The 26,047-nt window shown below is 35.7% G+C and overlaps 1 protein-coding gene across 1 annotated transcript in view; it reads right to left on the bottom strand.

Annotated features, from left to right (window-relative positions):
* CCDC152 (coiled-coil domain containing 152) overlaps positions 1-26,047 on the bottom strand; it is a 46,517-nt gene that overhangs the window by 6,995 nt on the left and 13,475 nt on the right. Inside the window, exons 4-6 of the mRNA XM_011954474.1 lie at positions 23,878-23,946; positions 13,745-13,809; positions 9,727-9,829 (exon numbers count right to left, since the gene is read on the bottom strand). Coding sequence (XP_011809864.1) covers positions 9,727-9,829; positions 13,745-13,809; positions 23,878-23,946 — 237 coding nt within the window. The remainder of the gene's footprint in view (positions 1-9,726; positions 9,830-13,744; positions 13,810-23,877; positions 23,947-26,047) is intronic.

Genomic DNA, 26,047 nt, shown 5'->3' with positions numbered 1-26,047 from the left:
GAGGCCATGCTTCTATGGTTGCAACTAGTCAATGACAAGGTATGGAAGGAATATTACTGGGGGCCAATTCTTGAGAGATGTGGGATTCATTCACAGGTGAATTTGGATCAATGACTCTCCAGGAGCTTTACCTAACTTAGGACCGCACTGTAGCCTAAGACTTTTAAAAATCTAATCTTTCTTTCTCTCTTTCCTTCAGAGAAGTTAGAGCTGCATTATGGATTGGCAGCTTACCTGGCTTTCTCTAATTCTCTCCCCATTTCTTCTCATAAGCATTCCTCCCAAAATAAATCTCTTGAATGTCTAATACCATCTTGATGTTTCCTTCTTTAAGGACCTGAACTAGCACAAGGAAACAGGTATAATGGGGTTCTAAGATTGGCTCACTTACCACTCTCTGGGCAATGAAGAAGCCATCCTTAGTGGTATGTGGAGTACTGGTAGTTCCTAGTATACAATGGTGTTACAATTACTACAGATTTCACCAGAAGTAATATGGAAAGATGTCCTGGTGGTGGGGAATGCCTTGCAAGGCATTAATTATCATTAAGACATTTGAAATATGGATGAAAATAATGCCCACAAAGGCATTAGAGTTACCTGGTTACTGCTAAATTAAACTGGCATTCTACTAAAGGATAATGAGAAATTGAGGGCTGTTGGCAAAAGGTTACAGAATTAAAGAATAAATGTGAGAGTGAGAGATCTCTTTGGTAGCTTACAAACATGCTCTTACCTCTGGTAATGGAACATCAAACACAGCTAAGCAACAGAAAAATCTAATAGATTTGAAGAACTCCAGAGATGTTTAAATGCTTAGTCAAAGCAGGTCTACTATGATAACATTTGGACCCTGGTTGGAAAGACCTAAGATCCTGAAAAACAGAATGGAAACACGTGGATGGATGCCTCTGAGGATGCTAGCTCTAAAGATTTCCCTAAGCACTTGGAGTCTGAAGAGGTGGCCCACTCTTTCCTAGCAAAAGCTAGCAATTCCCCTGTGGTGGAGGATGCAGAGGCTCCTCTCGGAAGCTGCCTCAATCTCCTCTTTTGGCTGCTAAGCCAATAACTAGGGTCAAGACGCACCATAACTTGGCTGGCAGATAAGGGAGAAAAGTGATTATATCTAAAAGTATCAGCAAGAATTATTTAGGTTGTATTGGGAAGAGCTATGTGAGTACCCTGAGAACAGATTTTGAGGCTGCTGGATCAAAGAATATAGAAAGTAAGACTAGGTAAGCAAGAATTCATTGACTCAACATTACTCTTTAGGGAAAACAGACATAACATCCTAGCAAGGGCCTCAGGAGATGGGGCAAATGCTCTGCTAGAGTGGCCTTAAACCTCTAAAGAAAGCGATGATCAAAGCTGAGTGAAGTGAAACGAGTTGCCTGACAGATAGTAAAGAAAGAAATAAGGAGGCTGTAGAAAGTTGGCATGCTAGTATGAATATATTACATGAGGTAAGACAACCTACAAAGGATTATGTTCTTCAGGAGGGTCCAGAAGACACATTATTAGCCAAGGCCACCAGAAATGTGCTGGTGAGGGGTAAAAAAGTATCAAAAAATTCAGTGGTCAGTCTCCTTTGCAAGCCAGTGTTGACAGTAAAATAGGTTGCCATAGAGCTAGGTTCATTAATATCCATGGGGATGGGATGCCTCTCCACCACAAAGTAATAAAAGCCAGATGACAGACCTTAACTACCAAAAGGCAGGAGGCCACAATTACCAAATTACCAGGAAGGCTGGAGAGTAGCCAAAAAGACTTGATGTGCAGATAATTGTAGAGATAGTTAATAGATGGACAGCCAATTCTGCTTAACAGGTACTACAATTTAAAAAAATCAAAAATGGAAGAACACAAGGCTTAGGGTACATACCTTAATTAAAAAATTATCATCCTTTTCTCGGTTTCCAGACCTGACCCAGTTTTGGGATCTGGAACCCATTCGCTAAGTATATGGTCAGGTCACCAGGAAGAACACTTAAATACTTCTAGGTATCCCTTTAGGAAGAGACGCCAACAAGGACTATGCTACATGAACTCATGTAGAGAAGTAACTCTGTGTAGTACAGTAGGTGGAGTGTTGTAGCCATGAAAATGCACCTTTCAGATCTCCAATTTCAGAGAGCATAACTGGCTCACTGTTTTCATGACCATGTTTATGCTGAGGTCATACTTCTCAAGAGCTATTCCTACTCAATGACTGAGCTTGATAGGGCTACAAAGGCAAGCTTATTCCTGAAAGTTGCAGAACTCATTTAATGGGCAAAGTGGGCTCAACTTTGTTGAAACTTTTTTAGAAATATGTCACAATCTAACACTTTCCCTACCCAAGATTCCTTCCTTTCTTCTCATCTTCACGGAGGTTAAACCTGTATTACAGACTGACAGCTTACCTAGTCTCTCCTGGTTCCCTTCCCATTTACTTTCACAAATTTTTTTCCCAATAAACTTCTCAAATGTCTAATCCTGTCTTGGCATCTGTTTCACAGAGGACCCAAATTAACTCATTGCATTTTTTAAAAACTGCCAAACTATTTTTAAAGTGACTCTACCATTTTATAGTGCCACTAATAATGCTTCAGAGTTCCAGTTGCTCCATTTGGCATTATCAACATGGCATTGATAATTTTTAAGACTTTACCTGTTCTAAAAGGTGTGAGGTTTTAATTTGCATTTCCCTACTCACTAATTATGTTGAATATCTTTTCATGGCTTATTTTTCATCTGTATGTCTCTGAATTTGAACTCCCGACCTCAGGTAATCTGCCTGCCTTGGCCTCCTAAAGTGCTGGGACTACAGGTATAAGCCACCATGCCTGGCCCTTCACCTGCGTGTCTCTGGAATAGTAACTGTCCAAATATTTTTGCCATTTCCTTGTTGAGTTGACTTCTTCTTATTGAATTCTTAGTGTTCTTTATGTATTTTTAGATACAAATCCTTTATCAAATATCCATTTGCAAGTCTATGGATTGTCTTTTCATTTTCTTAACAGTATTAAAGAACACAAATTAATAACTTTGATGAAGTCCAATTTGTAACTTTTGCCTTTATTGTTTGTGCTTTTTGTTGCTTTCCAAGAAGTTGTGCCTAACTCAAGATCACAAAGATAATCTCTTATGCTTTCTTCTGGTAATTTTACAGATGTAGGTTTTACATGTAACTTATTACTCATTTTAAGTTAATCGTTGCATATGATGTGCATAAAGATAGGCTCCTTAAGGAAGGTTTTCAACAACCATATATATAAAACCAATTAACCCTCAACATAGGCTTATGAGATCTGCTTTACTGAAGGAGGAAAATTTCATTAGTGAAATTATATTCAATATGCTTTACATATACATAAAAATTATTAATTATACATTTAATACTAATTTTAATTTTATAAGAATACAAACTGTTTCACATTAGATAACATTAAGTGTAAATACTAGGAACCAAACTTAGAAATGTTGTATTTACATACATAAATATATAGGAAGGTACAAATCCCAAATTAAAATGCATGAAGGGGCCAGTTGCAGTGACTCATGCCTGTAATCTCAGCGCTTTGGGAGGCCAAGGCAGGTGCATTACTTGAGGTCAGGAGTTCGAGACCACCCTGGCCAACATGGCTGCCTAGGAATGTTGGATGCTACTTCTCCTCAAAAAGATCAAAGTTACTTGTGAGTGGACGTGTTTTGAAAGGAAAACTGAGGGGAGAGAGCCAGTACCTGTCAGACAGCCCACAGGAAGAAGCCAAAGTGCAGAAAATGAAGGCAGCAAGAGTCTAGCAGAGATCAACACCAAAGGAACTCAGAGCCCTGCAGAGGGAAAGGGTAAGTGAGGGTGCTTCTTGGCTTTCCTCACTCCTGCAACAATCTGCTGACTGCCAAACTACTAAGGAGGTCCTCTGCCCTTGTGACACTGGGCAATACTGGTGGTGGTCATTTAGGAACTTCCTGAGGAAAGAAAACCAGGTGGCCAGCTCATGTAGACATGCCTGTGTATGCCTCAGGCCTGGACTGAGATGGTGGGTGCTGTACTGGTTGTGAACCTGTTGTGGGCCACTGCTGCTGCCCAAGGGATCTCTGTCTTTGCATCACCATACTACGAAAGCCCCTGCAAATATACCCCACAACCTGCTCTGAGTTTGGCAAGCAGGGGGAGCCAGCAGGTCCATGGAAGCTACAGGACCATGTAGGCACAACTTCTCGGAAAGCAACGAAAAGCACAAACAATAAAGGCAAAAGTTATAAATTGGACTTCAGCAAAGTTATTAATTTATGTTCTTTAATACTGTTAAGAAAATGAAAAGACAATCCATAGACTTGCAAATGGATATTTGATAAAGGATTTATATCCAAAAATATACAACGAACACTATGAATTAAATAAGAAGAAGTCAAACAACTCAACAAGGAAATGGCAAAAACATCTGGACAATGGCTGGGCGCGGTGGCTCAAGCCTGTAATCCCAGCACTTTGGGAGGCCGAGACGGGCGGATCACGAGGTCAGGAGATCGAGACCATCCTGGCTAACACGGTGAAACCCCGTCTCTTCTAAAATTACAAAAAAAAAAAAAAAAAACTAGCCGGGCGAGGCGGCGGGCGCCTGTGGTCCCAGCTACTCGGGAGGCTGAGGCAGGAGAATGGCGTAAACCCGGGAGGTGGAGCTTGCAGTGAGCTGAGATCCGGCCACTGCACTCCAGCGCGAGCGACAGAGCGAGACTCCCTCTCAAAAAAAAAAAAAAAAAAAATCTGGACAATTACTATTCCAGAGACATACAGATGAAGGGCCACGCGTGGTGGCTCTTGCCTGTAGTACCAGCACTTTGGGAGGCCAAGGCAGGCGGATTACCTGAAGTCAGGAGTTCGAGTTCAGAAGTCTGAAAAGAGGACCTCAGTCTCTTCTGGCTTGTAAGTCTTCTGTAGGAAGTCTACTGTGTTAGCCTGATTGGATTTAATTTATAGGTAATTTGGCTATTTTCTCTAGCTGCCTTTGAGGGTTTTTTTTTTTGGCATTGACCTTAAATAGTTTAATGATTATATGGCAGACTTCTTACAGAAGCCTTACAAGTCAGAAGAGACTGCGGTCCTCATTTTAGCCTTCTTAAAGAAAACAAACAAACAAACAAAAAAACACCATCCAAGAATTTTATATCCACCAAACAAGGAAGGAGAAATAAAGTCTTTTCCAAATAAGTAAGTGCTAAAGGAATTCATCATCACCAGACCAGACCTACAAGAAATGCTCAAAGGAGTTTTAAACATGGAAACAAAAGGACAATACTTGCTACCATAAAAGCACACATAAGTACAAAGTTCACAGATCCTATAAAGCAATTAAACAACTGAGACTATAAAGCTCACTAACAACAGTCTAATGGGAACAAAACCTCACATATAAATATTAATCATAAACAGCCTAAATATTCCACTTAAAATACACAGATTGGCAAATTGGGTTAATAAAACAAGACTAAACCATCTACTGACTTCAAGAGACCCATCCTATGTGTAATAACACCATAGGTTCAAAGTAAAGGGGTGACAAAAGATCTACCATGCAAATAGAAAATGAAAAAGAACAGGGGTTGATATTCTTATATCAATTAAAACACTTTAAACCAACAACAGTGAAAAAAGACAAAAAAGGGTATTAAATAATGATAAAGGCTTCAATTCAGCAAGATGTAATTATGTAACTACTATTATATAACGATAAAGGCTTCAATTCAACAAGAAGATTTAACAAGCAGATTTAACTGTGCCCAACACTGGAATACCCAGATTTATAAAAAGAATATTACTAAACCTAAGAAAATAGATAGACAGCTATACAATAGTAGTGGAGTTATCAATGTCCCATTGACAGATAAGGAATTCAAAATATGGATTGCAGGGAAACTCAAAGAGATCCAAGAGTAAGTTGAAAACCAACACAGAGAAACCAGGAAAACGATTCAGGGTATGAAAGAGGAGGTAGCTACATTTTAGAAAGCAAAACAAAACAAAAACTTCTGGAATTAAAAAATTCACTAAAGGAATTTTAAAATACAGTTGAGAGTTTTAGCGACAGACTAGATCAAGCAGAAGGAATAATTTAAAAGCCTGGAGACTAGTCTACTGGACCATGGAGGCTGAAAAATAATAAAGAAACTCTGGACTTAAATTGGACTTTTGACCAAATGGACCTAATAGGCATCTACAGAACACTCCACTCAACAACTGCAGAATATACATTTTTTCTCATCTGTGCATACAACATTCTCTAAAATTGACCATATGCTTGATCATAAGACAAGTCTCAATAATTTTTTAATAAAATTATATCAAATGTTATATGGATCATAATGGAACAAAATTAGAAATCCATACCAAAAGGAACTTGCAAAACCACACAAATATATGGAAACCAAAAAACTTGCTCCTGGTTGACTCTTGGGTAAAAGACAATAACAAAAAAACAGAATTAAAAACTTATTTTGAAACAAAAGAAAATGCAGTCATAACATATCAAAACCTCTAGGATACAGAAAAAGCAGTATTAGGAGGAAAGTTTATAGCACTAAAGGCCTACCTGAAGAAGATAGATGTAACATTAACAACCTAATGTTGCACCTAAATGAACTAGAAAAACAAGACCAAACCAAACTCAAAGGTAGCAGAAGAAAAGAAATAACAAAGATCTGAGCAGAACTAAATGAAAATGAGATGAAAACAAAACTCCAAAAAACCGTACAAAGGATCAATGAGACAAAAACTGGGTTTTTTTGAAAGGACAAACAAAAGTGATAGATCACTTGCTAGATTAACCAAGGAAAACAGAGAGAAACAGAAGTTTCCAGATAAGTACAATCAGAAATGATAAAGTTGACATTACAACTAATACCACAGAAAGACAAAAGATCTTCAGAGACTACTATGAACATTTCTATGTGCACAAACTAGAAAATCTAAAGCAAATGAAAAAATTCCTGGAAACATACAACCTCCAGAGATTGAACCATGAAGAAACTGAAATTCTGAACAGGCCATTAATGTGCTATAAAATTGAATAAATAATAAAAAATATACCAACAACAACAAGAACAAAATCCCAGGACCAGAGTATTTACAGGCCAGCCAAATTCTACCAGATGTATAAAGAAGAGTTGGTACCAATATTACTGAAACTATTCCAAAAAATTGGGGAGGAGGGAGGCCTCTCTAACTCATGCTATGAAACCAGTATCATGCTGATACCAAAATCTAGCAAGCACCCCCCAATAAAAAATAAAACAACAGGCCAATATCCCTGATAAAAATAGATTCAGAAATCCCCAACAAAACACTAGCAAACAGAAAATCCAGTAACACATCAAAAGGATAATTCATCAGGATCAAATGGCCTTATTTCAGGGGCACAAGGATGGTTCAATATACACAAGTCAATAAATGTGATTTGTTACACAAACAGAATTAAAAACAAAAACTATATGATCGTTTCAGTATATGCAGAAAAAGCATTTGGTAAAATCCAACACGCTTTATAATAAAAACCCTAAAAAATAGGCATTGAGGGAACATACCTCAAAATAACAAGAGCCATACATGACAAACCCACAGCCAACATCATACTGAACGGGGAAAAGTTGAAAGCATGTCCCCTAAGAACTGGAACAAAACAAAGATATCCATTGTCACCACCCCTATTCAACATAGTACTGAAAGTCTGTAGTTAGAGCAATCAGGGAAAAGAAATAAATAGTGGCCATCCAAATTGGAAAACGGGAAGTCCAATTATATCTGTTTGCTGATAATATGATTCTACATCTAGAAAACCCTAAAGATTCATCTAAAAGATTCTACACCTAGAAAACCCTAAATATTCCTCCTAGACCTAACAAATGACTTCAGTAAAGTTTCAGGATACAAAATGAATGCATCAAAATCAGTGGCATTCTCATAAACCAACAACACTCAAACTGAGAACCAAATCAAGAACTCAATCCCATTAAGAATTACCATACACACACAAAATTACCTGGAAATACATTTAATAAAGAAGGTGAGAAACCTCTACAAGGAGAACAAAACAGTTTGATAATATAAATCATTGATGATACAAACAAATGAAAAAGCATTCCATGCTCATGGATAGGAAGAATCATTATCATCAAAATGACTATACTACCCAAAGCAATCTACATACTCAATTCCTATCAAATTAACAATGTAGTTTTCACATAATTCGAAAAAGCAGTTTTAAAATTTATATGGAACCAAAACAGAGCCTGAATAGCCAAAGTAATTCTAAGCAAAAAGAACAAAGCTGGAGGCATCACATTACCCTACTTCAAACTATTCTACAAGGCTATAATAGCCAAAACAGCATGGTACTAGTACAAAAATGGAAACATAGATCTGTAAAACAGAATAAAGAACCCAGAAATAAAGCCACACACCTGCAACAAACTAATGTTCAAAAATTCTACAAAAATAAACAATGGGGAAAAGATTCTGTACTTATTAAAACAAACGGTGCTGGGAAAACTGGTTAGCCATATGAAAAAGAATTAAACTGGACCTCCATCCCTTACCATAAGCAAAAATTAACTCAAGATTGATTAAAGACTTAAGTATAAGACCTTAAACTATTAATATCCTAAAAGAAAACATAGGAAAAACTCTTCTGGACATTGGCCTAGGCAAATAATTTATCAAAACCAAAAATAGACAAATTGGATTTCAAGAGTTTCTGTAGAGCAAACGAAACAACAGCATAAACAAGCAACCTACAGAATAGGAGAAAATAACTGCAAGCCATGTATCCACCAAAGGACTAATATCCAGAATCTACAAAGAAGTTAAACAAATCAACAAGATAAAAACAACCCCATTACAAAGTGGGCAAAGGACTTGAACAGATACTTCTCAAAAGAAGACATACAGCTGACAAGCATATGAAAAAATGTTCAACATTACTAATTATCAGATAAATGCAAGTTAAAACCACAATGAGATACCTTCTCAAACCAGTCAAAATGACTATTACTAAAAAGTCAAAAAAATAACAGATGTTGTCAGGGATGTGGAGTAAAGGGAACAACAATGTATTGTTAATGGGAATGTAAATTAGTTTCGCTCCTATGGAAAACATTACAAAGATTTCTCAATTAACTAAAAATAGAATTACTGTTCAACCCAGTAATCCTACTATTGGGTATCTATCCAAAGGAAAATAAATTGTTTTATCAAAAAGATACTTGTACTTGCATGTTTATCACAGTTCTATTCGCAATAGCAAAGTCATGGAATTAACCTAAGTGCACATCAATGATGGATTGGATAAAGAAAATGTGGTATATATACACCACGAAATACTATGCAGTCATAAAAAAGAATAAAACTGAATTATTTGCCAACATGGTTGGAGCTGGAGGGCATCATTCCAAATGAAATAACTCAGAAACAGAAAGTCAAATACTGCATGTACTCACTTATAAGTGGGAGCTAAACAATGGATACTCATGGACATAAAGATAGAAACCATAGACACTGGGAACTCCAAAAGAAGGGAGGGTGGGAGGGGTGAGGGTTGAAAAATGACCTACCATGAGTTATGTTCACTATATAATTGATGAGTTCACTAGAAGCCCAAATACCAGCATTACACAATATACTCATGCAACAAACCTGCACATTATATCCCTTGAATCTATAACACAAAAGCAAGTTTATTTTAAACTTACCTTTTTTCTGCATGTCCTGATAAAGTTTGCTTATTTCTGTCTTATATCCCTCCTCTTTGATTTTCATTTCACTTACAAGTTTGACAATATTATTCTTATATTCCTAAAGATTAAAATATATATTAATTTTTAAAATGTAAATATGTGTATATAACTTTTGATTCCTAGAAAGGTGAAATTCTCCATTCATATTACTTTTTAAATACTTTAAAAATTCTCCATTTATATTACTTTTAAAAAAGGTACTATAAATGTAATATAAATGAACAATTTCACTTTTCTAATAATTAAAAGTTATCATATCTACAAGGAAAAAATTGTTCATTGTTTGAATAATCAGCTTTGAGATAGACCCATTTTATTTTATTTTTTATATGTATAAAGTATTTATTTTTCAATTTAAATTTACATTTTTGGCTGGGCGCAGTGGCTCACACCTGTAATCCCAGCACTTTGGGAGGCTGAGGCAGGCGGATCACGAGGTCAGGAGATTGAGACCATCCTGGCTAACACGGTGAAACCCCGTCTCTAATAAAAATCCAAAAAATATTAGCCGGGCATGGTGGTGGGCACCTGTAGTCCCTGCTACTTGGGAGGCTGAGGCAGGAGAATGGCGTGAACCTGGGAGGCCCTGGAGCTTGCAGTGAGCCAAGATGGCACCACTGCACTCCAGCCTGGGCGACAGAGCGAGACTCCATCTCAAAAAAAAAAATTAAAATTTTAATTTGAAAATTAAAAATTATATTTATGATGTACAACATGATGTTTTAATATATGTATACATTGTGGAATGTCTAACTCAAGTCAATTAACATATCTATATTATGGATATGTTAAATATATGTTAAATACCTCACATATTTATCACTTTTTTGTGGTGAGAACATTAAAACACTACTCTCTTAGCAATTTTGAAGTATATGATACATCGTTATTGATAACAATCACCAAATTGTACAATAGCTCTCCTGAGTCTATTCCTCCTTTCCAACTAAAATTTTTATCCTTTCATCAACATTTCCCCAATTGCCCCCTCCACCACAGCCTAACCACCACTCTACTCTCTGCTTCATGAATTCCATAAGAAATATCAATTTCTGATCCAAGGAGATAAGATAAAGATAATACAGAAACAATGGCTTTTTTGTCTTTGCTCTCTGGATACTCATCACCAGGGTTTAGAATATTAAGTATGCTCAAAATATTTAATTTTATGAATAAATGCCACTACAGAATTAAGGCATGTTCAATATAAGCCAAAACTACACATTAGAGCCAACGAAAGGCACTGTTCAATAGCTAGCAAGCTTACTATAATGTAAGATGAGTCTCTTTGAATGAAGGCTGAACTTCTGTTTCCAAAAATTATATAAATATTCCTAATTCCCAAAGCAAGATTAGGCATTACCCGTGGTAAGGGTATGTTTTATGAGGAGGCATAGAGAGAAAGATGAATTTGGGATTTGCAAAGTGCTTGACAGCTGCCTGAGATTAGCTTCTGAGGTTGTTGAAGGATGGGGTGATTTATTATGCTAAGAACAGGGAGAGGAGCATTGAGAGTGGTGATGGAAGACAGTTATTTTACTACAATTGTGAAGATAAATTTTACAACTTTACCGGGAGTATGGTCCCACATGAAGAAATTATTCAGAGGACTAAAATGTAGGCAAGAGAAAAGGAAAGTAGGAAGAATAAAAGTTAAGTATGATAGTAGTTAAAAGACAATAATAAAGGCAAGAGATCAATAAAAGCCTCTAATACCTAAAAGCTGGGGCTCACCATTGTATTCCCAACCCATTGTGTGCAAATACATGTATATATATACACACACACATATATCTTGATATATATTTCTTGAATGAATGGGAGTGCCAATAAGAATTACTTAGGTCAGAACTCTTAACCTGGACCCCGTGATTAGGCTTTTGATCAACTTCCAAAATTTAATGTAAAATTATACACGTATTTATCTGTGTGTGTGTGTGTGTGTGTGTGTGTGCATTTTTCTCAGTGAGGATTCATAGCTTTTAATAGATATTTCATGGTATTGAGGAGGTTAAAACATTTTAAACAGGTCAAGACACGCTGGCTTATATGCCTACTATTAAAAATAGGCATACATTCCTCCATATTATCTCAGTTCAAGAGATTTAGTATGGATTCCTGTTTGTTCTACTTATCCTGCCAGAAAACTTGTAGGAATGGACAAAGGTATTCAACTTCTTGGCTCTGATTAAAACTGGGCAGGTGAACCCAGTGGGCAATCCCACAAATTGCCATTTTCTATGTATCTAGATTTCTAGATGGGCAACTACAGAGAAGCTTTTATAAACTACTGACAACTGTGTGCACTAAGCTGTTCCTGCTCTGAGAAACCACAAGAGACAAACCTATGCACCTTTCTATTCTCCACTGATTTTTGCCACAGGAAGATGTCACCAGTAAAGTGGAATGCATGCAGTAATTCGGTAAGACCCAGGATTTGCATTCCAGCCTCCAGGCATGAAGACTATTCTATCTGGGTTAAGTCAAGCTGTATCTCACTAGATCTTCTCTTCCATTTTAGCCTGTGCCATTCCTAAAAAATGTAATCTTTTCATTTTTCTAAGGAGACTAATCCCTAATAGGTTACAATTGATTGTCTTCTTTTCATATGGTTTCTCTGAACTTTAAATTCCAAGGAATAACCTCTAGTTTCACTCTTGATATATAAAACAATGATTCTCTCTATGCAAGTTGCAAAATCCTTCTATTCTCACAAATACTGCTATGGAGTACCTCCTGAGTTTGTTCCTGGGGAGTTGTTCTCCATGAACAATGGAGAATTTTAGATGTGTTCAGAGGTTTTGAATTAGCAAATTTGCACTGTCATAGTTTGCTTTGAACAACCCCTAAGTAAGAAATTCAGACTCTCGGATTGTGGTGTTTTCTCTTTAATTTCTTCCCCTCCAAACATTCCTATGATATGACAAAGCAGTATCCTAGTGCTTGAAGTTTTAGAAAGGAAAGTGGTAAAATTTTCTCCCCCTAGTTCCCCACCTCAATTACAATCTGACTTTAGCATCTATTGTTGAGATCTAGAGTCAATATATGAAAGGGGTTGGGAAAGAACAAAGGGAAAAAGGACAAGAAAGGGGGAGAAAGGGTAGGATTCATTCCAGAAATACTTAAAAACCACCTCAAAATTGGTGATGAAAAGCTACATTTTCTAAGAGCATAGCCAGAATACTACTTATTACTGTAGAGTATTAACCAGAAGTTCTGGGCAGGTTTCTTCAGAGGGTCCTCAGATGAGGAACCAGACTGAATTTAGAGAAGATTCTTCAAGTTGAAGGCTCCTGTAGATTCAAACTGAGTTTTGAGGATCTTTTGTCTGCTAGAATTTGACATATTAGCTCTTGAGCGATGAGGTAGTATAATGAACCTCTCAAAGAGTAGAGGGAACTGACATTTATTTAGCATCTTTTATGCTTTTTAGACACTGTTCATGTGTTCTACAACTGCTGTCACTGCACTGTTCCTACAGGAGACAACGAAAAGTATCAGAGGTTATGGTGGCTCCTGGGAGATAAATAATTTGTGATCCACATGAAATGCCCCCTGTATTTGAATGGTGTAATGATTACCCAAATCATAAAGAGTACAGATTCATTTACATTATAATAAAAAAGTTCACAAGTAGTAACAAATAGAGTTTACTAGAGTAAAAACTCTATTAACATAATTGAAAAATATGTAGCAAAATAACCGCATCTCTTTTTGGTAGAAAGAAAAAGTTATGCATGTTATATGTTAGTACGTTATATTTTGTAAAAATAAAACTCTTAAAACTTGTATTGCTTTGAAAACAAATTGTCATTTACTACAGATTTTGGCATATATACGCATATCTCCACACACACCCATACCCACAAATACTTGGCTGTGTTTATTAATTTAAAAACCTCTTTTTTCGCCCTAATTTGAAAAGATAAATCTCCACAGGGACTTGACTGAATAGAATGATACATAAACTCACCTGTTCATGAGACTTCAACTTCTCTTGTATAAGATCAGCACTTATTTTTAGTTGTTCATTTTCACCTGTGTAAGAATAATCAAAGAACATCATAATATATAGCACTTTCCAATTAATACGAAAATATGTTTAACATTTTAGCTTCCATTATGTATGCATTCAACAAACATGCATCCAGCAGCTGCTACACATCAGGCACCACGCTAGACACTGAAAATATGAAAGTGAAAACAGTTATTGCTCTTCAAAGAACTTACAGCCTACTGCTGAGTCAAATGTGTTAGTAGTTATAATATGCTATGATAATTACTCTTTAATGGCAGTATATCGGAAATATTACAGGAACCTGCAAAAAGAAAACCTAGGGCAGCTTGAAGTCAGGAAAGGAGAAGAAAAGCTACTTGAGATGAGATTTAAGTGATAGGCTTACCCCATGTTAAGAAAGAGCATTCTAAATACAGAAAATTGCACAGAAGTCCATGGGCTTGAGTGAATACAGTTTGGAAAAACTACAATTCAAGTATGGTATTGTTGAAGTGTAAAGTATGAGCAGGAGGGCAGGGCGCGGTGGCTCAAGCCTGTAATCCCAGCACTTTGGGAGGCCGAGGCGGGCGGATCACGAGGTCAGGAGATCGAGACCATCTTAGCGAACACAGTGAAACCCCGTCTCTACTAAAAAATACAAAAAACTAGCCGGGTGAGGTGGCAGGCGCCTGTAGTCCCAGCTACTCGGGAGGCTGAGGCAGGAGAATGGCGGGAACCCAGGAGGCGGAGCTTGCAGTGAGCTGCTGAGATCCGGCCACTGCACTCCAGCCTGGGCGACAGAGTGAGACTCTGTCTCAAAAAAAAAAAAAAAAAAAAAAAAAGTATGAGCAGGAGCTGCTATATACGTTGGGATCCTATCACTAGGTAGACATATACTAGATAAACATTTTGGATTTTGGTTTTACAGGTTACAGGGAGTCACCAAAGAATTTTGAACGGTGCAGAAGTGAAATAAAGAGAGTTACATGCTAAAACGATTATCCGGCAATGTGGATGATGAATGAGAGGGTTTTGATCCTAGAGGAATGGATATTACTAAGTATACGTCAAGTAAGAGATAACAGGAACCTAAATTACGTCAGTGGCAGTATGGAAAAAAGGAAGCAATGAGGAGAATTATTATTTAGATGATAGAATTACCTAGGAATTTAGTGATCCTTTAGTTAAAGGAGGTAAAAGAGAAAGGGGGAACTTTTTCTTTTTAGGTTTCTGGTTTGGGTAACTGAAAACAATACTTTAATAATATTTTTAACAAATTTTAAAAACCCTGTGATTAATTTTGATTACTAAACATCCAGGTCAATTTAAAACTGTAATTTCCTATTTGATTGAAAGTTTTCATGATCCTTATCCAACTGGCTAGATCAGTAGCTGTAAAGAGTCAACAGAGGTGGGAAAGAAGTCTTAGTTTGCTCCTTAGTTGCTCTTCCCTGTCTTTCCTCTGGGTCATTTCTTGGGGGATGGATACAAGAAATAAGGAGAGGCAAAAAATTCTCTATTTAACCTCGAGGTTCCAGTCCTTTAGGTGCTTGTAGCAAATATATGCAGAGTCTGGACTCACTCCAACATTTGGCAACCTTTTAGCAGATGTCATCAGAATGTGGAAATATGTAGCTATTTTATTGTTAATTGTGGCATGGGCCCTAGTCACTAATTCCAGGTGAACAGGAAAAGCCTCACTAGACATCCTATTACAATTTCTCCTCTACAACCTTAACTATAAACACAACCAAGAAGTAGTTAAACAAAACAACAAATCAGTAAAGATTTTTGACATTATCTGCTTTTAGGAAGGTTTCTTTTGTAGTAGAGTAACATTGAGAGGAGCCTTGGAAACAGAGTCCACTTATGAAACTATTGCAGAGGTATTAAATCACAGTATTAAAATTAAAACCTTGACTATAAACAAAACTAAGAATTAGCCAAACAAAACAACGACAAATCAGTAAAGATTTTTGACATTATCTGAACAATGCTTTAGGAAGGCTTGAGAGGAGCCTTGGAAACAGGGTCCACATATAAAACTTGCAGGGATGTTATATCAAAGTATTAAAATTAAGTAAAAATCTAAAATCAATTAGTTTTCAAAGGTTGTGATGAGAAAATGATAGGAAAAGTGTTACATTTTTAAGGGTCATATTTAATACAAATCTTAATCTTGATGATGGCTTCAGTTTGTCAGATTGTGTCTTTCAAGAAATTAGTCCATTTCACATAGGTTATCATTTGTTCAGAGTATTCCTTTATTATCCTCTTTTTTTTTTTTTTTTTTTTTTTTTTTTTTTTTAAGTATTGAGATGAAGTCTCACTCTTGTCCCCCAGGCTGGAGTGCGATGGTGCGATCTTGGATCCCTGCAACCTCCGCCTCCTGGGTTCAAGCTATTCTCCTTCCTGTGCCCCTGAGTAGCTGGGATTACAGGTGCGTACCACCACGCCTGGCTAATTTTTGTATTTTTAGTAGAGATGGGGTTTCACCATGTTGGCCAGGCTGGTCTCCTTTATTATCCTCTTAATGAACATGACATTTGTAGTGATGTCCTTTCTTTCATTTCTGATATCATTACTTGTGTAATTTCTCCTATTTCCTTAGTTCATCTGGCTAGAGACTTGTCAATTTTATTGATCTTTTCAAAAAAAACAGCTTTTAGTTTCATTGCTCTCTATTGATTTCTTGTTTTCAATTTTACTAATTTCTGCTTTATTATTATTTCTTTTTTTACTTACTTTGGATTTAATTTGTTCTCCTTTTTCTTATTTCCTACAGTGGATGCTTAAATTAATTTTAGCTTTTTCTTGTCTTCTCATATACACAATTTAATGCTATAAATTTCTCTGTAAGCACTGTTTTTGCTGCATTTCACAAATTTTAATAAATTGTATTTTCAGTTTTATTTAGTTCAAAATATTTTAAAATTTGTTGATATTTATTTTTTGACCACTGTATTATTTAAAAGTATTCTTTAATCTGCATATATTTTCAGATTTTTCATCTATCTTTCTGTTTTTGATGTCTACTGTAATTCCATTGTGGCCTGACAGCAGACACCGTATGATTTCTGGTCTTTCGAATTTGTTAAGGTGTGTTTTATAAGCCACAATGGGATCTATCTTGGTGAGTATTCACTAAGTTTGAGGAGAATGTGTATTCTGCTGTTGTTGGATGAAATAGTCTGTAGATGTCCATTATAGTCAATTGATTGATGGTATTGTTGATTCCAGCTGTGTCCTTACTGATTTCCTGATAGAAGAATGTTGAAATCTTCAACTACAATAGTGGAGTCATCTATTTCTCCTTCCAGTTCTATCAGTCTTTGACTCACATATTTTTGATGCCTTTGCTAGATGCATATATAAAATAATTTTATATCTTCTTGGAGAATTAATCCTTTTATCATTATGTAATACCCCTTTTTGTCCTGGATAATTTTTCATGCTTTAAAATCTGCTGTTTGAAATGAATATAGCTACTCCAGTGTTCTTAGTGTTAGCACAGCATATCTTTCTCCAGCCCTTAGCTTTTAATCTATATATGCCTTTATATTTAAAGTAGACTTTTTTTGTAGAAAGCATATAGTTGGGTAATGTTTTTTGATCCACTCTGATAATCTCTGTCTTGTAAACTGTGTATTAGGCTATTGATTTTCAAAGTGCTTTTTGATAAAGTTGGATTAATATCTACCGTATTTGTTACTGTTTTCTATTCATAGACCTTGTTCTTTGATCCTATGTTTGTCTTCTATTCTTTTTCTGCCTTTTGTGATTTTGAGTATTTTATGTGATTTCATTTTCTCTTCTTTTTTAGCAAATCCGTTATACTTCAATTTTTAGTTTTTTTAGTGATTGTCCTAGAGTTTGCAATATACATTTACAATGAATTCAGGTCCACTTTCAAATCCATTATACTGCTTCTCAGGTAGTACAAGTCTTTTATACTAAAGTATTCATAATTCCTTCCTCTCATTCTTTATGTCACTGATGTCATACATTTCACTTATGCATAAGCTATAATTACTTAATAATACATTGTTGCTATATTTTGAATAAACTGTTATCTTTTTAGATCAATTGAGAATAAGAAAAATAAAAGTTTTTATTTTACCTTCACTTATTCCTTCTGTAATGTTCCTCCTTTCTATGTATATCCAAGTTTCTGGCCTATATCATTTTGCTTCTCTCCTCTTTCATCACTTCCTGCAAGGCTGGTATACTTGCAACAAATACTCTCAATTTTTGTTTGTCTAAGAAAGTCTTTATTTCTCCTTTCTGGACAATAAGTTTGCAGGATGAAGAATTATTGGTTGGCGTTTTATTCTATCTCTCTCAGCACTTTAAATATTTCACTCTACTCCTTTACTGCTTGCATGGTTCCTGAGAAGAAGCTGGGTATAATTCTTATCTTTGGTCTGTCCTCTATAGGCAAAGAATTTTCCTCACTCTTGTTTCAAAATTTTTTCTTTGTTTTCTATTTTCTACAGTTTGAATATGACATACCTATGGGTAGTTTTTTGAGCATTTACCCTGTTTGGTGTTCACTGAGCTTCCTGGATCTGTGGTTTGGTATCTGATATTAATTAGGGGAAATTCTCAGTCATTATTGCTTCTGATGCTTCTTCTGTTCCTTTCTTTCTTTATTTTCCTTCTGGTATTCCCATTAGGTGTTTGTTATGGCTTTTGTAGTTATTACACAGTTTTTGAATATTTTGTTACTTTTTTCCTAGTCTTTTTTTTTCTTTTCAGTTTTGGAAGTTACTATTGACATATTCTCAAGCTTAGAGAGTCTTTCCTGATACTGAAAAATTCTTTTCATTAGGCTATGTCTAGTCTACTAATGAGTTCAACAAAGGCATTCTTCATTTGTGTTTAGAGCCTTTAGAATATTAACCATAGTTTTTAAAAAATTTCTGGTCTAATAATTCCAATATCCCTGCCATTTCTGTGTCTGGTTTTGATGCTCTCTCTGGCTCTTCAAACTGTTTACTTTTTTTTTTTTTTTAGTGTGCCTTGTAATTTTTTTGTACAAAGCTCAAGACCAAGCACCAGTAAACAGGCCTTTAGTGATTTGATGATAAGGTGTTGGGGAAGGAGAAGCATTGTATAGTCCTATGATTAGGTCTCAGTCTTTCAGTAAGCCTGTGTCTTTGGACTGTGAGTTACCCACATGCTTCTCAGTCCCTCTCCCCTTTGGTGAGATGGGATGACTAGAGTGGGCTGGAGTTGGCAAGGCTAGGGGGAGCTGAAATAGGATATTTTCCTCCCCTAAGGCAGCTTATCCTTGGCTAAAACCCCAGTAGTTTAGGTTCAGATAAAACAGCTTCTTTTGAGTCAGGCTTTCTTAAGACCAGAAGCTGTCGATTATTTCAAAATGGTTACTTTTCCTCTCCTCTGGCCGACAACATGAGGGGATTTTTCCCATATCTTAACTATGAGATCTTAGTAGAGCTCTTACAGGTAAAACTTACAAAACTGTAGGGGCTTGGGTCCCCTGAAATTTTTAATCTCTTAGACTTGACCACAGTGAGCCTCCTGCAATTCATTAAAATTACATTTTAGGGTTTCCCAGCCTGACAAACAGGGAGGTTGCTGTTCTTGTAAGTTGTGATTTTCTGAATCTGCCTCCCTGTCTCCAATTTTAGGTGCATCAATCTGTCCTGTGACCTCACTTCTGTGATCAAAAGAGTCTAAGAATTGTTGATTTTTCAGTTTGCTCAATGTATTACTTGTTGTTAGCAGGGAATGACAACTTCTGAGATCCTTATATGTTTTACCAGAAACGTGAGGTGCATTTGAAGGATTTTCATTAAAGTTAGAATTCTATTTCCAAGTTTTATGTGCAAGTGAGAATACTTAAAAGTGACACATTTTTAGCCCTGAAGTTGCTTAATGGTGGAACCATTTCTAAAGATACAATGGTTTTTCCATAAATTAATTTTCCAAAATCAGTTAATTGGCCACTGCTGGCTGACATTTTATCAAGTCTAATAGACTTTGATTACTTTTTAACTTAATATGTCTGATAAAGAGCTTGTATGGGGGTAGAAGTGACAGCTCTGATAATTTCTTATTGTTGGCTTGTGCTTGCATTATTGTCATTATTATTGTCCTCAATATATGTTTTATTTTTTAAAACTATTTGTCCATTTTGGAAGGATTAGTTTGATTAGAACTAACTACTTTTATCTATTAATCCTCTTATCCAGATACACATAAACTGTACTACATGGCCATACACTGAAATTAGGGGAAAAAGCAAACATGCAATTGTTCAGTTTTAGAACTCCCATTCTCCTCAGAGAAAGAAGAACCTTGTGTATCACACGTGACATATAATTAACTTACACATAGAAAAAGGAATATTATCCTAGTTATTAAATTTTTGTAAGATGATTGGCTTTGAATTTTCAGATAAAAATAAAGATAAATAAGAATTGCAATTTTTTCTGCATCTCATTGAATTGTCTTTTACATAATCCTTAAGTCCCTACTGGAAAGATTCATTGATAAGACTAAAGGAAGGTAGCATTTCTCTCATTGTAACTGAAAAGTTTCTTAAACCCAAAGAGTAATTGATTAATCGGCTCAATAATGTTACCAAAAAACCAGATCCTTTTAGTTTACTTTTCTTGCTGTCCTCCAAAATCATCCTGCTGACATGAGTTTTAGACTAGAGACAAGAAATCTGCAACAATTTTAGGCATTATATACAGTCTTATAACAACCAGAACAACACAGTCCATCTCTTGGGAGAGAGGAAAATTATTCCAAAAGAACTCCCTTGGAGTTTGAATGCAATCAGCGTTCCCTGAGGCATATGGTTAAGTGAATAAAGGGTGAATGTCTGAAAATGCAAAACAGTTTCCTATTAAGGAGAGAAAAGAGCTATTGGAAAGGAAACCACTGGGTAGCTTAAATAAGCAGATTAATCATACTATCTTGGCAATCAATTGGATGAAAATGGTCAAATATAGATAGTTCTTATCTATCACCTTGCTCAATCAAGGCTTGTAAAAGCATTGGGAAAGTGAACTCAATGAATTATCATTTATTTGCAAGAGTCATCATACAATATTCATTTTTAAGAATGGCTATTTTATTTTTTTATTGTTTGAGACAGAGTCTTGTTCTGTGGCCAGGCTGGAGTGCAGTGGCGTGATCTTGGCTCACTGCAATCTCCAGCTCCTTGATTCAAGTGATTCTCCTGCCTTAGCCTCTTGAGTAGCTGGGATTACAGGCAAGCGCCACCACACCCAGCTAATTTTTGTATTTTTTTTAATAGAGGCGGGGTTTCACCATGTTGGCCAGGATATGGATTACAGGCGTGAGCCACAGCGCCCGGCCAAGAATGATTGTTTAAAAACTTGTACTTGTTTTGTACTGGATCTTAAAGAGAAAGTTTTCTGTTTTCTCCCATTCTTTATGATGTTAGCTGTGAGCTTTTCATTTACGGCCTTTATTGTGTTAAGGCAAGATCCTTCCATGCCTATTATCTTCTCTATGTATACTTATTTTGTGAGAGTTTTAATTCATCAGTGGATGTTGAATTTTGTCAAATGTTTTTTCTGTATCTATTGAGGTGTTTATGTGTTTTTTTCCTACTCATTTTGATAATAAATAGAAATCACATGGTGTATCACATTGATTGATCTGTGTATACAGAACCATACTTGCATCTCAGGGATAAATCCCACTTGGTTAGGATATATGATCTTTTTAATGGGCTGTTGAATTTTATTTGATGGCATTTTATTGAGGATTTTTGAGTCTGTGTTTATCAGGGATATTGGGATGTAATTTTCTTTCCTTGCAGTGTCTTTGTCTAATTTTGGTGTCAGGGTGATGCTGGCCTCATAGATGAGTTTGGAAGTGTTCTCTTTGCTTTTATTGTTTGAAAGAGTTTAAGAAAAATTGGTATTACTTTTTCTCTGAGTGTTTAATAGAATTCCCCATGAAGCCACCTCATCCTGGGCTTTTTTTGATGGGATATTTTTTATTATTTACTCAATCTCCTTATTTGTTATTGTGTGTTCTGACTATTTCTGATTTAGTTTTGGCAGGTTGTATGTTCCTACGTATTTGACTATTTATTCTAGGTTTTCCAGTTTGTTGGCATATAGTTGCTTTTAATAGTCCCTTATTATCCTCCTCACTCCCCCAAGACAACAGTTGTATAGGTTTCTCTTTCATTTCTGCTTTTATTTACTGACATCTTTCTTTTTTTTTCAGTGTAGCCAAGGGTTTGTCAATTTTATTTTTTCAAAAAAACAAACTCTTAGTTTTGTTAAATTTTCTGTTTTTTTTTTTAATCTTCTATTTGATTGTTTTTTCCTGTAATCTTCATTATTTCTTTCCTTTGATTACCTTTGGGCTTAATTTTTTTTTTCTAGTTCCTCGAGGCATAAAGATAGATTACTTATTGGATATATATATATTTTTTCCTTTTAAATTTAGGCTTTACAGCCATAAACTTCCCCATTAAAATGTCTTTTGCTGTATCCTATAGGTTTTGGTATGTTGTGTTTTCATTTGTCTCAGATATTTTAAAAATTCCTTTGGTTGATTCTTTGACTCGATTGTTCAGGAATGTGTTTAGCATTTTTGCCACTTCTTTTCAACATATTTGCTGGAAATCCTAGACAGAGCAATTGGAAAGAGAAAGACATAAAGGGCATCCAAATCAGAAGAGAAGAAAATTATCTATATTCTCAGATGACGTGACTATATACTTAGAAAACCTATTAGAACTAATAAACAGATTCAGTAAAGTTGCACTACACAAAATCAACATACAAAAATCGATCACATTTCTATATACAAATTACAAAATATCTGGAAAGGAAATTAAGAAACAATCCTATTAACAATGGCAATAAAAATACTTAAGAATTAACCAAAGAAGGTGAGAATCTTGTACACTGAAAGTAATAAAACATTGATGAAAGAAATGAAAGAAGACACAGATAAATAGATTAGAATTAATATTGTTAAAATTAATATTGTTAAAATTGTTAAAATATTGTTAAAATGTCCATACTATCTAAAATGATCTGCATATTTACTGCAATCGCTATCAAAATGCCAATGACATTCTTTCCAGAAGTAGACAAAACAATCTTAAAATTCATATGGAATCACAAAAGACCTCAAATAGCCCAAGAAATCTTGAGTAGAAAGAACAAACCTGGAGCCATTGCACTACCTAATTTCAAAATATATTATGGAGCTACAATAATCAGAACAGTATAGCACTGTTAAAAAAAACAGACATGTAGATTATGGAACAGATTAGAGAACCCAGCTGAGTGTGGTATTTTAGTCACAAGGAAGGGAAAAGTTGTTTTGAGCCCTGGCATTGAAATAGGAGCACGAGTGCCCTTTTTTAACACTCCAAATTACAAGAATCTCATATAAGATCAATATTTTATCTCACATATATAAGGTGCTTGTTTTAAAATAAAGGCAGAGGTCTAAGATGAGAAATGCTTATTTGATGTGAGTTTTATGTGGAAGGGGCCTTTAAGGCAATTTAGTTTAATCTCTGATATAGCAGAAAAAAATCTCAGCCATCACAGCTGAGTCAGAACAGCACAAAATACTTGCTTGGTCTGTTTTGTGAATGATAGGCCTGTTTGATTAAAATGTTTGTTAAAAATAAGATAAGCTGAATGTGTTGACTTCACTTACACAAGTACAGTCTTAGTCTATGACAAAAAAATTAAATGGTAAACTATCACTGTGGTTTAAATAAAAAATTATGGTTTAACTAGTAATACCCACTCTTCAAAACTGAACACAGGGTTATTAAAGACCAACAATGCTACTGAGAATAAATCGATTTCTAAACTTGTTAAGGTAATAACTATATGACCTATATAAAACATCCCTTTATGTCACTATCAGAACATGACTGAATTGTTCTGTTCAGCATAGCATTTCTTATTTCATAATCATCTAGGAAAGTATTTTTAAGTAGTAAGATGTCCACTTTTAGCTGATAAATTGAAACTTATTATCAACAATGTAAAAGCTTCCCATTTTTAAAGGTGCTCAAATAAACAATGCTTTTTTAGATTTTACTTTTTTCTCTAGCTTACCTTTCAAATTCTGTTGACATTCAATGGTCTGTTGTAGCCCTTTAATTATATTATGAAGAGTAGCACATTCTAAAACATAAAAGATAAATTTATTTTAAAATCCCTTGCTTTCATTTTGGAATTATTTTCAGTTGAAATTATTAAAATAAAATAATATTTAAGCCAGGCAATGGTGATGTGTGCCTTATAGTCCTATAGACTCAAGAGGCTGAGGCAGGAGGATCACTTGAACCCAAGAGTTCAAGGCTGCAGGAGGCTATGCTCACGCCATTGCACTCTAGCCCGGGTGACAGAGCAAGACCCTGTCTCTAAAAATAATAATAATAATATTTAATTTGAAATTATAAGATCTTAATAAAGCAGCCAAGCACCTTAAAGAAAATTATAGAAAGAAAAAACATAATTTTTTTTTTTTGAGACAGAGTCTTGCCCCGTCGTCCAGGCTGAAGTGCAGTGGCACGATGTTGGCTCACTGCAACCTCTGCCTCCCAGGTTCAAGTGATTCTCCTGCCTCAGTCTCCTGAGCAGCTGGGATTACAGGCACGTGTCATCATGCCTGGCTACTTTTTGTATTTTTGTAGAGACGGGGTTTCACCATGTTGGCCATGCCAGTCTCGAACTCCTGACCTCAAGTAATCCACCTGCTTCAGGTGATCCACCCCCCTCAGCCTCCTAAAGTGCTGGGACTACAGGTATGAGCCTTTACTTTTAACTCACTCATTAAGCCAAATGAATTTCAAAACTTGGTAATGACTTTCCTAAAGCACAGTAGTATGGATCCTACCATGTGCCTAAGCAATCTCTGCCCTAAGTAGTAAGGCATAACTGCATATGTCTGGGGAACTATAAGAAGAATGTCCATGCAAATCTTCCATGAAAGAACATCCTAAGGAAAGGGAGTCAAATTATATTGTTTTGGTATAAGACAATGTGTGGTACAATTGTGTGGTATAAGAGAATGCTTTTCTTACTCTGTCTTCCAGTCTGTCCTCTTAGTACTTATGCTTGAGTCTTAGAGCAAGAGATTAGCAATAAAAGGAGTAAAAACCTCAATAAGTAGTGTTCCAAGGCTTCAACAACTTTGTTGTCAGTGGCTGCTGACATAATAGAAGACAGAAGTTTCATTGCAAATATTAGAGCCTTGACATGCACATACAAGTCTTCACTATTGGTTACCACCAGCAACAGCCAAGATGGACAGCAACAGTAGTGGTAATTTCTATTACGTTAGAAGTCCATTTGGCTATCAGGAGACTATTTTTTGTTTTGCTTACCATTGCTTCCTACTGTTTAGAACACTTGTGATCCATAGTAGGCAATCCACAGATATTTGTTCAGTGATAATTGGGTTGACAGGTAATATCACAGTAAGCTGAAGCAGATAAGGGGTAAGTAGAGAACCTCTGGTATGAAAATAACACATATTTTGTCGACTGAATGAAAGAACCAATACTGTGAAGGGAGAATTCAAAACTTTTCACCTTTTAATTAGAGATTTTACACTCAGCCTCATGTACTTTTTCAACTATGCTGACAGAAATGAAAGTATTTTGCAGAAGTTTAAAGCTTTATGATGATATAAGGTTTTGCTACTGTGGCTCTTCACTCCTCCCTGCTCTCCCTACCATCCCTACCATCCCTACCATCCCCACCATCCCCACCATCCCCACCATCTACTCAAAGTTCCCATCATCCTCCATTTTCTCTATCTTGCTATTTCCCAGTAAGAGAATAATGGTTAAATTACATTTGACAGAAATTAGCTGAGAATCTGCTTCATGAGTGTCACTGTGCTAGCTGCTAGAATTCAAAAATTAAAGAGGCATAGACAGACTCTGCCATCACTTGACTTTGTGCCTTTTACAGTAATGAATCCAGTGATTCATAGAATATAGCGACAGAAGATACCTCAGTAATCTGTAAATTGAAAACAGAACCCAGCAACTGAATATTTCAAAAATGTGTATTTTCAAAACTTGAACACAAGGAGGCGCGCTCACCACATTTTTCTACAATGGAACCTAGATAAATTATTTTCTTATTTTTTTCTTTTTCTTTTTTTGACTTAAAAAAATTATTATTATACTTTAAGTTCTAGGGTACATGTGCACAACGTGCAGGTTTGTTACATATGTATACATGTGCCATGTTGGTGTGCTGTACCCATTAA

This window comes from Colobus angolensis, unplaced genomic scaffold, assembly GCF_000951035.1.
Source record: "Colobus angolensis palliatus isolate OR3802 unplaced genomic scaffold, Cang.pa_1.0 Scaffold383, whole genome shotgun sequence".
In the NCBI taxonomy this organism is placed as follows: Eukaryota; Metazoa; Chordata; class Mammalia; order Primates; family Cercopithecidae; genus Colobus; species Colobus angolensis.
The sequence above is the reverse complement of the archived record's forward strand: the minus strand, read 5'-3'. Positions and strand labels throughout refer to the sequence as shown.